We start from the raw sequence: 13677 nt of genomic DNA on the forward strand, positions 1-13677 counted from the left end.
TTACCATATTTGTGGAGTCAAAAAAGAGGACACGTGACCTCACCCCAGCCTCAGCCCTTGCCTGCCTCACATTCTCTGGGCAGTGGGAGGGGTTCGATGACCACTGGAGGAGTAAGTGGGGGATCATGCCTTAATACCTCCAGTGGTCATCATAGTTTAAGTTTATTAGGATTTTTTATATACCGCCTATCAAAGTTATCTAAGCGGTTTTACAATCAGGTACTCAAGTGTTTTCCCTATCTGTCCCGGTGGGCTCACAATCTAACGTACTTGGGCTCTGGAAGAGTTTTTATGCGGTATATAAATTTTTAAATAAATAAATAAACTTATAAAATGTCTTGAAGTATTTTGATGATTGATTCAAGTACAATTTTGACGTTATTTAATATGTATATTTAATGCACTATTTTTTAATTAAAAAAGTCAATGAAGATTAAAAAAAAAAAAAACACCAACAACTTAGGCTGGTTTTTGGACATTCCAAAGTTTTGATTATGAGCCTCTTAGTCTAGTGATTTTCCACTTTTATTCATTCCGTATTTTTCCGACAGAACAAAAAAAAGTGGAAAATCATTGGACTAAGCCCTCGAAGGAGATTGCCCCAGCTTTGTTGGTTGGGCTGAGAACTTTTCAGCGGCCCCCATGTATATAGTCTTCATAAAAGAAATGGCATCAGGCATCCTAAAGCTATGATGGAGGTGTCCAGATTCTTCTAAAAGTATTTTTCTGGCTCCGTTTAATGCCATTTAAACAGATGCAAATTCCTCAGACAATTCTATAAACAGTAGACATGAACTCGGCCATTTTTGTTTGGTTTTGATGTTCTTCGTTTTTCTTGTTTGTTTCACTTTGTTGAGATTTTCTCTTTCATTTCCAACAAAAGCACATCCCTAATATATGGTTACCCACGTCAAGCAGACTTCTGTGTTCTTTAGGTTCCGAGACGGAGAATGCAAAATGTGGCAAATGCCTCCTAGGATTCTATGAAGAGGAGGAGGAATGCAAGCAATGTTTCCGGTAAGCCTAATATCTCAGGACGCCTGCCGAAAGGAAGAAATCTGATTATGTGCAAAGAACACACAGACACATGTAGCTTTTTCTCCCTCTGTGCAGTCTTGGGGAAATTTCAGTGGGGCACTGTTTATTAATCTGTTGACTAGAGAGAATTGGATAGAGGGAGTGCTTGATGTGGTATACTTAGATTTTATATAAACTGAGTGTCCTCGGGATGGGCCCCAAAGTTTCAGGCTGGGTCAGGAACTGATTGAGTGGAAGACGCCAGAGAGTAGTGGTCAATGGAGATCGCTCTGAGGAAAGGGATACCAGTGGTGTGCCTCAAGGTTCTGTTCTTGGGTCTCTTCTTATTAACATTTTTATAAGTGATACTGCTGAATGGCTGTCGGGTAAGATTTGCCTCTTTGCGGATGATACCAAAATCTTCAAGAGAGTAGACCCCTCTGATGGTGCGGAAAACATGAGGCAGTTCCTAGTGAAGCTTGAAGAATGGCAGCTAAGATTTAATGCTAAAAAATGCCAGGTCATTCATTTGGGATAAAACCCGAGGGAACGGTACAGTTTAGGAGGTGAAGAACCTTTTGTGCACGACAGAGGAACGGGACTTGGGTGTGATAGTATTTGATGATCTTAATGTGGCCAAACAGGTTGAAAAGGCGACAGCGAAAGCTAGAAGGGTGTTAGGATGCATAGGGAGAGGTATGGCCAGCAGGAAAAAGGAGGTATTGATGTCCCTGTATAAGATTCTGGTGAAACCTCATTTAGAATATGATATACAGTTATGGAGACTACATATTCAAAGATATAAACAAGAGGTAGTTGGTTGGCGGTCTACAGCAGGGGTCTCCAAAGTCCCTCTTCGAGGGCCAAATCCAGTCAGGTTTTTGGGGTTTCCCCAATGAATATGCATTGAAAGCAGTACATTCACATAGATCTCATGCATATTCATTGGGGAAATCCCAAAAACCTGACTGGATTCGGCCCTCAAGGAGGGACTTTGGAGACCCCTGGTCTACATCATAAGGAGTACAGGGACAGGCATAAGGATTGCAATATGTATACTTTGGAGGAAAGGCGGGAGAGGGGATGCATTTAAATACTTACGTAGCATAAATGCGCATGCGGCGAGTCCATTTCATTTGAGGTTAACCCTGGTTCCAAGCACCTAGCTAGATTCCAAGTAGCATGTTGGAACTTACTAGTGCAGGAGTGTCCAATGTCGGTCCTCGAGGGCCGCAGTCCAGTCGGGTTTTCAGGATTTCCTCAATGAATATGCATGAGATCTATTTGCATGCACTGCTTTCAATGCATATTCATTGGGGAAATCCTGAAAACCCGACTGGACTGCGGCCCTCGAGGACCGACATTGGACACCCCTGTACTAGTGTATAGCTCCGAATAAGGTCACTCTTTTTTAGCATCTGTTCTTCATGTACTACACATTTTTTTCTCATGGCCTTATATGTATTTTACAAAAGGCTCCACATTCAGTGAGCCTTTTGAAAAATACACAACAAACGGTGAATGGTCCCACTTGGATATCCTTTTTCCCACTGTGACAACTTATTCAAAATTATGCTTTATGTGTTTTTATAATGAATGTCGCCTTGTGATACATTTAGGAGACTTCATTGCTGAACCTGGTGCAGTGCATACGTCTGCTTAATAATGAAAGAAATAATGATTGATAACAGGTATGTTATTTCCTTCAACCTTTATTTTTAGATCATCTCAAAACAAATGTATTGAAACACACAAGGAATGCAGGGGATTATGCAAACCACAAAAATCAGGTATGGTTTATTTTCAGCTGTGACGAGCAGTTTTGGGTCCCACAATATTTTAAGTAGGACGCTATGGGGGCAAATTCTGGAAGTGGGCATCTCCTTTTAGGAGTCGTGATCAGTTGGCACTGTCCTGGTGGGGGCGCCAGCCTCTCTCCTCCTCTCTGCCACCTTCTCCTCTCCCACAGCGCACACGCCTTCACTCCCCCCTCCCCCCCTCCCCCGTAACTCTAGATCTTCGCAGTATGAGCTGCAGCTCCAACCTGTTCCTCGCTCAGGCCTCGGCGCTCCCCTCTGACGTTGTTCTGGGTCCCGCAATTAGTGATGTCAGGAGGAGGGCTGATGCTGGTGCGGGCAGCAAGTTGAAGATGATGCTCATGCCAGGGAAGAGCATAGATACGGGGGAAGGGAAGAGACACATGCGCAGCTGGGGGGAAAGGAGTGGGGGGGGCAAAGAAGAGGGTGAGGGGGCGCCACAACCACAGGTCCCTCCTACCCTTGCTATGCCAATGGTTGTGATGCCAAATGATGAGAGTCTATTCAGTAACATCTAGGCACCCCAGGGTTGGTGTTGGACATGCTGGGGCCCAGGGCAGAAATTAAGGAGGGGGCCCTTAATTTCTTTCCTCCCTGTCCCCTCCCCGATTTCCCCACCCATCAAATGCTCTCCCATTCAGCATTTCTTTTTCTTTCTTTCCACCCCACCCCTGCCCCCCAGGTCCACCACATGCCCTCCCTTCCAGAATCCATCCCTTCATTTAAAAATCATCTGCTCTAGGGGGGCCCCTGTGGACCGGGCTATCTTTCCCTCCTCCCTATCTCATTCCAAGGCCTCCCTCACCTTTATCCTTCAAAGTAGCCTCCCGGGTTGTCCACAATTCATTGCCATGGATGGGGAAGGCAGTGAATACTATCAGCTGCATTCGATTTGCCGAAATGCAGTTAATATGTCCTGTTTGTTAGCAAAGCGTTTCCCACGCAATGGCTTCTTCACTTTAGGAATCAGATCAAAGTCATATGAACTTGATATGTGTTTCGGCTGCTAGGCTTGCATCATGAGTCTGAACATACAGATGGCCATGAACCGTGGACAACCTGGGAGATTAATTTGAAGGATGTTAACAGTTAAACAGTTTGTATTTTGTTGCTCATGCTGTACACCAGGGGTGTCAAAGTCCCTCCTCGAGGGCCGCAATCCAGTCGGGTTTTCAGGATTTCCCCAATGAATATGCATGAGATCTATTAGCATACAATGAAAGCAGTGCATGCAAATAGATCTCATGCATATTCATTGGAGAAATCCTGAAAACCTGACTGGATTGCGGCCCTCAAGGAGGGACTTTGTCATCCCTGCCATATTGGGTCAGGCCAATGGTCCATCTAGCCCAGGGGTGGGCAACTCCAATCCTCGAGGGCCGGAATCCAGTCAGGATTTCCCCAATGAATATGCATTGAAAGCAGTGCATGCAAATAGATCTCATGCAAATTCATTGGGGAAATCCTGAAAACCCGACTGGATTGCGGCCCTCAAGGAGGGACTTTGACATCCCTGCTGTACACTATATGCCATTTAAAAAAACCCCAATGATTTCAAATGTAATGTTTTTTTGCTTCTCCCCTACCAGAGATGCCTGCACTCATCTCTTATGTGGAGGCAACATTAAGAAGTACATATCACACACTTTCAAATGCATATGTTAGATTTCCAGTGTCAGTGCATTTTTTGAGAGAAAATAAATAGAAAAATTTAAGTGCACATCTTTATACCAGGGTTGATTCATAAGTCATGGCAACTGTGTGTGCAGTCGAAAAGGGGATGTGGTCTTGAGAGGGGCCTGGGCAGGCAAGGAGTGTTCGCTTGAAACGCACACTTCCCTAGACAAACTACGAAGCAATGAGGGAAATGGTAACTTAGGAACACTTCCAAAAATGGCAAACGGTAGAACATGCCTGGTCTTTTTTCAAGGACACAGTGAGCGAGGCGCAAAATCTGTATATCCCCAGATTCAGAAAGGGGTGCAAAAGGAGTCGAACAAAAGACCCGGCATGGATAACTAAAATAGTGAAGGAAGCGATAGGCAAAAAGAAAAATTCATTCAGGAAATGGAAAAAGGACAAAACTGAGGGGAACTGGAAAGAGCACAGGAAGTATCAAAAAGAATGTCACCGTGTGGTTCAAAAAGCCAAAAGAGAGTATGAAGAGAGGCTAGCCAGGGAAGCACGAAATTTCAAACCGTTCTTTAGATATGTTAAAGGGAAGCAGCCAGCTAGGGAGGAAGTGGGACCGCTGGACGACGGAGACAGGAAGGGAGTGGTGAATGAGGAGAAAGAAGTGGCAGAAAGACTTAACATGTTCTTTTCGTCTGTATTCACAAATGAAGACACATCCAACATACCGGAACTTGAGCAATTCTTCAATGGAAATCAAGCAGAAAAATTAACATCCATGGAAGTGAGCCTTGAAGATGTACTCAGGCAGATAGAAAAACTAAAAACTGACAAATCCCTGGGTCCGGACGGAATCCATCCAAGGGTTCTGAAGGAATTAAAGGAGGAGATAGCGGAACTACTGCAGCAAATTTGCAATCTATCCCTGAAAACAGGCGTGATCCCGGAGGACTGGAAGTTAGCCAACGTTACGCCCATCTTTAAAAAGGGATCAAGAGGTGACCCGGGAAACTACAGACCGGTGAGTCTGACCTCGGTTCTGGGGAAAATGACAGAAACACTGATTAAAGAAAACATCAATGAATATTTTGAAAGAAATGAACTTCTGATAACCAGCCAACATGGTTTCTGCAGGGGGAGATCGTGCCTAAAGAACTTATTGCACTTCTTCGAAGGAATTAACAAACGGATGGACAGAGGAGACCCCATAGACATCATATATCTAGATTTCCAAAAAGCTTTTGACAAGGTGCCTCATGAACATCTACTCCAGAAACTGAAGAACCATGGAGTGGACAGAGACCTACATAGATGGATCAGAAACTGGTTGGCAGGTAGGAAACAGAGGGTAGGGGTGAAGGGCCACTACTCAGACTGGAGGAGGGTCACGAGTGGTGTTCCGCAGGGCTCAGTCCTCGGGTTGCTGCCATTTAATATATTCATAAATGATCTAGAAACAGGGATGAAGTGTGAGATAATAAAATTTGCGGATGACACCAAACTATTTAGTGGAGCTTGGACTAAAGAGGACTGCAAAGAATTGCAAAGGGACTTGAACAAACTATGGGAATGGGCGGCGAGATGGTAGATGAAGTTCAACGTTGAGAAATTAAAGTATTGCATGTGGGAAGCAGAAACCCAAGGTACAACTATACGATGGGAGGGATGTTATTGAATGAGAGTACCAAAGAAAGGGACTTGGGGGTAATGGTGGACATGACAATAAAGCCGACGGCACAGTGCGCAGCGGCCACTAAGAGAGCGAATAGAATGCTAGGTATAATCAAGAAGGGTATTACAACCAGAACGAAAGAAGTTATCCTGTTGTTGTATCAGGCGATGGTGCGCCCGCATCTAGAATACTGCGTCCAATATTGGTCGCTGTACCTTAAGAAGGATATGGTGTTACCCGAGAGGGTTCAGAGGAGAGCGACACGTTTGATAAAAGGGATGGAAAACCTTTCATACGCTGAGAGATTGGAGAAACTGGGACTCTTTTCCCTGGAGAAGAGGAGACTTAGAGGGGATATGATAGAGACTTACAAGATCATGAAGGGCATAGAGAAAGTGGAGAGGGACAGATTCTTCAAACTTTCAAAAAATAAAAGAACAAGAGGGCATTCGGAAAAGTTGAAAGGGGACAGATTCAAAACGAATGCTAGGAAGTTCTTCTTTACCCAACGTGTGGTGGACACCTAGAATGCGCTTCCAGAGGGCGTAATAGGGCAGAGTACGGTACTGGGGTTCAAGAAAGGATTGGACAATTTCCTGCTGGAAAAGGGGATAGAGGAGTATAGATAGAGAATTACTGCACAGGTCCTGAACCTGTTGGGCCGCCGTGTGAGTGGACTGCTGGGCGCGATGGACCTCAGGTCTGACCCAGCGGAGGCATTGCTTATGTTCTTATATGTAAACTAACTTCGGAAGTGATCAGAACCTGCAGGTAGAGAAACTGCAAAATTTTGGGGCGTGTCCCCATTTACGGCTTCTCTACCTGCAGATTCTGAGCACTTCCGAAGTTAGTTTACATATAATGTATTAAGGTTAAAATCACATAGGGAGGGGATCGGTTATTTATATAATTGAAATAATAATAATAATTTATTCTTATATACCGCCAGACCACGAATGGTTCTAGACGGTTCACAGCAGATAAGGCTGAACATCCAGCGAATATACAGTTCAAAAAGATAAATCAATTTCTAGAATGTAAACATAGAAACATAGAAAGATGACGGCAGATAAGGGCTACAGCCCATCAAGTCTGCCCACACTATTGACCCTCCCTATTAAGTCTAATGACCCCCTTAAGTATAATTGTAATTATACTGCCACTCTACTGACCCGCTCTTTCAAGTCTATACCCTAGTGACCCTATCCCTTGGCATGACCCTCGTAGGGATCCCACATAGGTATCCCATTTATTCTTGAAGTCTGAGATGCTGCGTGCCTCAATCACCTGCACTGGAAGCTTGTTCCAATGCTCAATCACTCTCTCCGTGAATAAGTACTTCCTAGCATCTCCACGAAACTTCCCTCCCCTGAGTTTGAGCGGATGACCTCTTGTGATCGAGGGTCCCTTCAGAAGAAAGATATCACAATACATGTTATATTTAAAAAGCAATTAGGAAGCTTGGATTACAAATTTGTCAAATATTTGTGTCTTTAATAGTTTTCTAAAAAAATAATAGGATAAGATTCCTGGCATGATTTTGCCAAACCTTTTGGCTGCCTGGAAAGAGAGAGTTTCATGTTATTCAACTGGAAAATGTCAACTCCTGAAGTGTCTACTCTTCTTTTCAGATCATTCACCGATGTTTCCGCTAATTAGTGTCATTCCACTGCTACTGGTGCTGGTTATCGGAGGACGCTGTTTATATTCCTACTGCAGAAAGAGGGAAGATCGTTTTTCTACTGCTGGTGAGTATTAAAGTGTAAACTTTTACAATACCAGCGTGGCGGAGTGGGATGATAACCTGGGTTCAATTTCTACTGCAGTTCCTTGTGACTTTGGCCAAGTCACTTAACCCTCCATTGATCAAGGTACAAACCCCTCCCCCCCCAACTTATGATCCCACTAGGGGCTATAATAAAACATATGATATGATAAAGTCGTTTAAATACCTACATAATATAAATGTGCATGAGTTGAGTCTCTTTCATTTGAAAGGAAACTCTGCAATGAGAGGGCATTGGATGAAGTTAGGAGGTGATAGGCTCTGGAGTAATCTGAGGAAATACTTTTTTACGGAAAGGGTGGTAGATGCGTGGAACCGTCTCCCGGAAGAGGTGGTGGAAACAGAGACTGTGTCTGAATTCAAGAGGGCCTGGGATTGGCACATGGGATCTCTCGGACAGAGAAAAAGATAATGGTTATAGCAGATGGGCAGACTAGATGTGCCATTTGGCCTTTATCTGCCATCATGTTTCTATGCTTTGATTGTACCTCAGAAAGTCAGTATATTAAATCCCGTAACCCTTTACAGGTACTTTTTATTCTATAAATTATGCAACATATGGGATCTGTGTCCTTCCTTCTTCCTATAGAGTTTGAATACATGAGTCCTTACACTGGATGTTTAGTTTTATCTTTCTTACACTCTCTAACATACATATACGGTAGATTCACTGGCGATTTGTATGGCTTAAAGTTGAGAACGTAGCTCTTCTTAGAGTTCTTCAAGAGTCATCCATGGATGCAGTAAGGTTAAACCATGATTGGCCCAGCCTGCTCCATCAACCTGCAGAGAATCGAGAACTCTAGGTCATAGACTGTTTGTGTACTCTTTGATACAATGAGCCCTAAAGAATGACACGGTGACAGAATTTGTCACCGTCCCCGCAGATAACCACGGGAAACCATCCCCATGTCATTCTTTAAGGAGAGAGAGGGAAGAATCAGAGTATGAATGGGCACAACCGCTGACCCTCAAGCCTTGTGAAGAATGCTCGCATAGAAGGACTCAGGTTGAAATAGACACTAAAGAATGATATTGTGATGTCATAATGCATCATTTCACCAATGCCTAAGAGCCAACCTCATCAGTGATGTTGCAGTGGCTTCATTATTCTATACTTGGCTCACATAAGAATCAGAGTATGAATGGGCACAACCGCTGACCCTCAAGTCTTGCATTGAAGAATGCTGGTGTAGGACTGAGGTTGAGATAGACACTAAAGAATGACATGAAATGGTTTCCTGCGGTTCTCCACGGGAACGGTGACAAACTCTATCACCATGCCATGGTCTCCTTTACAAATGGGGTGTTTAAGAATCTTAGGTTGACAGTATGTTCAGATATACATTACTGACCTGCATTTCCTTTTGCATTGACAGAGAAAATTAAATGCTTCACTCAATCAATGGTAAGTGTCCCATTCTCATTCCTTACAGCTATTGTTCACAGATGGCAGATCAGTCCTTCTCTGTTTCCTCTGCACCAGTGTCTTGCAAACTTTGCGAGCCACGGCACACCAAACCGGTGGCTTGGCTCGACAGCACCCGGAAGTGTGCGGGCTTTGATGTGATGACATCACAAGGCCATCCAGATGGGGCCCTGAGCCACCAGTGGGGGGGGGGGGGGAGGGTTCTGAAAAAGAAGATGCACGGAGAGGAGGAGAGATGCCAGGGAGGAGGAGCGGCGCGGGTGGGGCCACGGGGCCAGATTTTTGTTTATGAAAACTCTACCCTAACTAGAATGATAGTGAGGAAAACAAAATTTTAAAATATAGAAATACAAAATATATAAGCTAATGCAGCTTGGTGAAATAATGGATAGAGTGGACAAATGGCAGAGGGACCCAGGACAAGGAACTGAGGCTTGGCCTAGGTCACTATTTTCCAAATCAGTCCTGGAGTACCCTCTTGCCAGTTAGGTTTTCAGGATATCCACAATGAGTATGTATGAAAGAAATTTGCATATAATGGAGGCGGTGCATACAAGTCAAATTCACACAAATGGATATTCTGTTAACCTGACTGGCAAGGGGGTACTTCAAGACCGACTTGGGAAACCCTGGCCTAGGAGACAAAACCAGCCTTCGGCATGGCAAACGTTCAGCACTTGTCACATGAGCCCCTGGAGTCGTCCCACTTTTTTATGACAGAATGGGGCTTGGCATATATATGGATTTATGAGTTGCCAGTGATTATGGTTTCTAGTACAAAAACTGCTTTGTGTTTATATGTCTGACAGAGCCCCAGGCCACGTCCCTGTCTAATGGAGAAATTCCGAGGATCTCGAGATTTTCTGAAGAAGCAAGAGACGTTAACTGACCGCAACGGCCTCAAAAGTTCTGAAAATATTTATTCTTTCAGCTCCATCTTGCCACTAAAATCTAATGACACGCAAGGTGAGCGACAAAGTTGTTTTTCACACCTGCTCCTATACCCTGGACCAGGGATAGGCAAATCTGGTCCTCGAGAGCCGGAGCCAGGTCAGGTTTTCAGGATATCCACAATAAATATGCATGAGATAGATTTGCATCTCAAGGAGGCAGTGCGTGCAAATCCATCTCATACATATTCATTTTGGATATCCTGAAAATCTGACCTGGCTCCGGCTCTCGAGGACCGGAATTGCCTACCCCTGCCCTGGACCATTCACTACCATTAATTGCAGAGAACTACTTAATAAGATTCAGCTCAAGGCTTGCTCAAACTACAAATTTGAGTAAACATAGAAACGATCACCTGTAGATTAAAGCCGTGTGTCCAAAAGAATCAGATTATAAATCCCAAATCCACTAGAATTTGTATGTGGAAATTTCAGCTGGCTAACTCATAAGCTCTTGAAAAAGCACCCCAACCAAGTTCATAATTCAGATACCATGCAATCAAACTGAATAGGCCATCGAGCTGTTCTCTCTTGGAGTGGGGGGGGGGAGTTAAGTTTGTTTTTCTGAGTTTTCTGGAGGCAGTTCAATAATGGGGCACCTCCTTTTAGGTGCCTCCAGTGGCTTAGTAAGAGGGGGGCGGTCTGCCCCGGGCGCCTTCTTGGTGAGGGCGCAAGCACCCATCCTCTTCTCTGCCCCCCCCCCCGCCCACACCCACGCCTTCCCCCATTGGCGCAACAGCAGGTTGGGGGTTGCTTCTCACGCCAGGAACGGGGGATGGGAAATGGCAGGGGAAGGGAAGCGGCGTTCGCACGGCGGGAAGGAGCGTGTGGAGGTGGGGAGCAGAGAAGAGGGTGGGAGAAGGGCACCACTAGCGCCTCTGACCCTCACTGTGCCACTGGTGAAAGCCTATTTGATAATGGCATCTGGGCACTTGGGTTCCATTATAGAATTGTGGCATAAAACCTGCCTTACATTTCAATGCTTGCAGTTACACCAAAGACCTGGTGTAACCGCAGTCGTGCAAACGCTGCAAGTGACTTGCAGTACAGGCAGTCTCTGGGTTAAGGAAGAGTTCTGTTTTTAAAACCATTCTGGCGTCAGAGGGAAAGCTTCTGGGTCAGACGCGGGCCATGTGCAGGAGCCACTGCTCACGACTTTGTGAAGGGAAGTGCAGCTGGGAGGAGGTAAACACCCAAAGGAGGGAGGCATGAATTTGGGATCCAGAACAGAAGGAGGGAAGGATAGCGAGGGGCGCTCTCTGCATGAATAGCTTTGATTGTGCTTCTCAATGTTTTGATTTTATTCAATTTCTTTGCCTGTGCCTATTTAATAAATGGTTCTGTAGCAAGCTTTTAAAAATATGTTTTCTAAATCAGAAGATATGAAATCATCAAATCAAAAGGTCTATTTTGTTTCTCCATCGTTGCTTGATAATACTTTTGACTTTCCCATAGGTACACTTCCTTCTGCTCTCCAGCGGGGGAGCACTCTCTATTACATCATCGATGTTGTTCCGATCAGGCGATGGAAGGAGTTTATGAGGACCCTGGAACTGAAAGACACGGAAATTGAAATGGTAGAGATGGAATTTCCGAATGTCCGAGACCAGCAATATGAGATGCTGAAAAGATGGCGGCAGCAGAAGAAGGGGGCTTTGCTTTCCATTTACCAGGCACTAGAGAAGATGCATCTCTCCGGCTGTGTGGAACAGTTAAAGGGGAAGCTGGAGTGAATGTGCAATGGGTCAGCGTTCCACAGTCTCAAGATACGGGAACCACACAGCTCACTTTTATCACAAAAGAATGTGGTGTCAACCCAAGTCCTTCAAGTGGGGGCACAAGACGACATATTGGTTCACTCTCAGAATTAGTCAAAAATGGTGGCCATTGCAAGACCTATTGTATTCTTGGTGAAATAAATCCACGCGTGGTAAGTGAAGCATCATAGGACAGTGAGGTCATAGCTTTAACCTTTTAATCACGAGTAGATCGGAGGACATCATAATGCCGCTTTACAGAGCAATGGTCAGACCACACTTGGAATACTGTGTCCAACACTGGTCTCCCTACCTAAAGAAGGATATAACCCTGCTAGAGAGGGTGCAAAGACGAGCCACGAAGCTAGTTAAAGGTATCAAGAACTTGGGCTACAAAGAACGCCTCGGTAAACTGGGATTGTTCACCCTCGAGAAGAGAAGACTGCGAGGGGACATGATAGAGACTTTTAAAATATTAAAAGGATTCGACAAAATAGAGCGAGAAACATCGTTATTCACATTGTCCAATGTGACTCGGACAAGAGGTCATGGATTGAAGCTGAGGGGCACCAGGCCCAGGACAAATATCAGGAAATTCTGCTTCGCACAACGAGTGGTGGACGCTTGGAACGCACTCCCGGATTCAAGGGCAAGTTGGATGCACACCTTCTCGCAAATCACATTGAGGGATACGAGTAAACAAGGTTTCTCAACAGGGAACACCTGGCTTGGCCTCCGCAGGTGCGGGTCGCTGGACTGGATGGACCTAGGGTCTGATCCGGCGAAGCCATTTCTTATGTTCTATTCCACTACCGTACAGGTGCTACAAACCAACAAATTATGCTAACTTGACAACTGGTAGAGACGAGAACGCAGATGGATGCTTTCTCTGACAGCTGTAGATTGAGGGGGGGGGGTGTGTGAGAAAAAAACCACATTCTTAATGGCAACAAACAGGGAAGAATTTGATTTTGAAGATCCACATACCTTTTGGCTATGGAAGCTGACGGACTGAACAGCGCTGATGACGGTGTTACAGTTGCGTGTTATACAAACATTAGCCCAAAATCTATGCAAAATAGATAACAAGCAGCATTGTTATCCAAATTAGCTCATTAGCTATGAATGTATAACAAAATAATGACCTTGAAAATGTACAAAGGAGAAACTACTCTACCTCACGGGAGGTGTAGACAAAGATTGGTTTATTTTAACATTAACACTTGCCTTCATGTTAATGACCCGTTATTGCACCTTATGAGCACTCTGACCTCTAGGCTTGGTGTTAATAATTTGGAAACGAGTTAATTCATCTCCCGACCATAAAAAATGCTTGAAATCTCTTCCTCCATTCAGTAATAATAATAATAATAATAACTTTATTCTTGTATACCGCATTATTATTGCAACTCCCTCTATCTTCCTTGTCCAGCCACTATGATAAAACAACTCCAGACCATACAAAACACCGCCCTCAGATTGATCTACTCACTCAAAAAATATGATCACATAACAACTGCCTTCTTAGACTCTCACTGGCTACCCATACAAGCACGAATCCAATTCAAATTCCACTGCCTGATATTCAAAGCATTACACGGCTCTTCCCCCTCCTAT

At 44.5% G+C, this 13677-nt stretch overlaps 1 protein-coding gene across 1 annotated transcript; it reads left to right on the forward strand.

The window, feature by feature from the left end:
* The first annotated feature begins 898 nt into the window (after positions 1-898).
* Positions 899-12161, forward strand: TNFRSF25 (TNF receptor superfamily member 25). Its single transcript, XM_033921514.1, has 6 exons — positions 899-1017; positions 2740-2807; positions 7770-7886; positions 9304-9332; positions 10163-10319; positions 11759-12161. The coding sequence occupies exons 3-6, from the start codon at positions 7781-7783 to the stop codon at positions 12034-12036; spliced, it is 570 nt and encodes a 189-aa protein (XP_033777405.1). The 5' UTR covers positions 899-1017; positions 2740-2807; positions 7770-7780; the 3' UTR covers positions 12037-12161.
* The last annotated feature ends 1516 nt before the right edge of the window (positions 12162-13677 follow it).

The sequence above is a fragment of the Geotrypetes seraphini genome, chromosome 15, assembly GCF_902459505.1.
Source record: "Geotrypetes seraphini chromosome 15, aGeoSer1.1, whole genome shotgun sequence".
In the NCBI taxonomy this organism is placed as follows: Eukaryota; Metazoa; Chordata; class Amphibia; order Gymnophiona; family Dermophiidae; genus Geotrypetes; species Geotrypetes seraphini.

What these genes read in the sequence shown, in the direction of transcription:
- TNFRSF25 (XM_033921514.1), top strand. Translation starts at nt 7,781, where the DNA reads ATGTTTCCGCTAATTAGTGTCATTCCACTGCTACTGGTGCTGGTTATC. An exon ending in AGATCGTTTTTCTACTGCTG is followed by an intron (nt 7,887 to 9,303) that starts GTGAGTATTAAA and finishes TTGCATTGACAG; the next exon opens with AGAAAATTAAATGCTTCACT. An exon ending in AATGCTTCACTCAATCAATG is followed by an intron (nt 9,333 to 10,162) that starts GTAAGTGTCCCA and finishes TATGTCTGACAG; the next exon opens with AGCCCCAGGCCACGTCCCTG.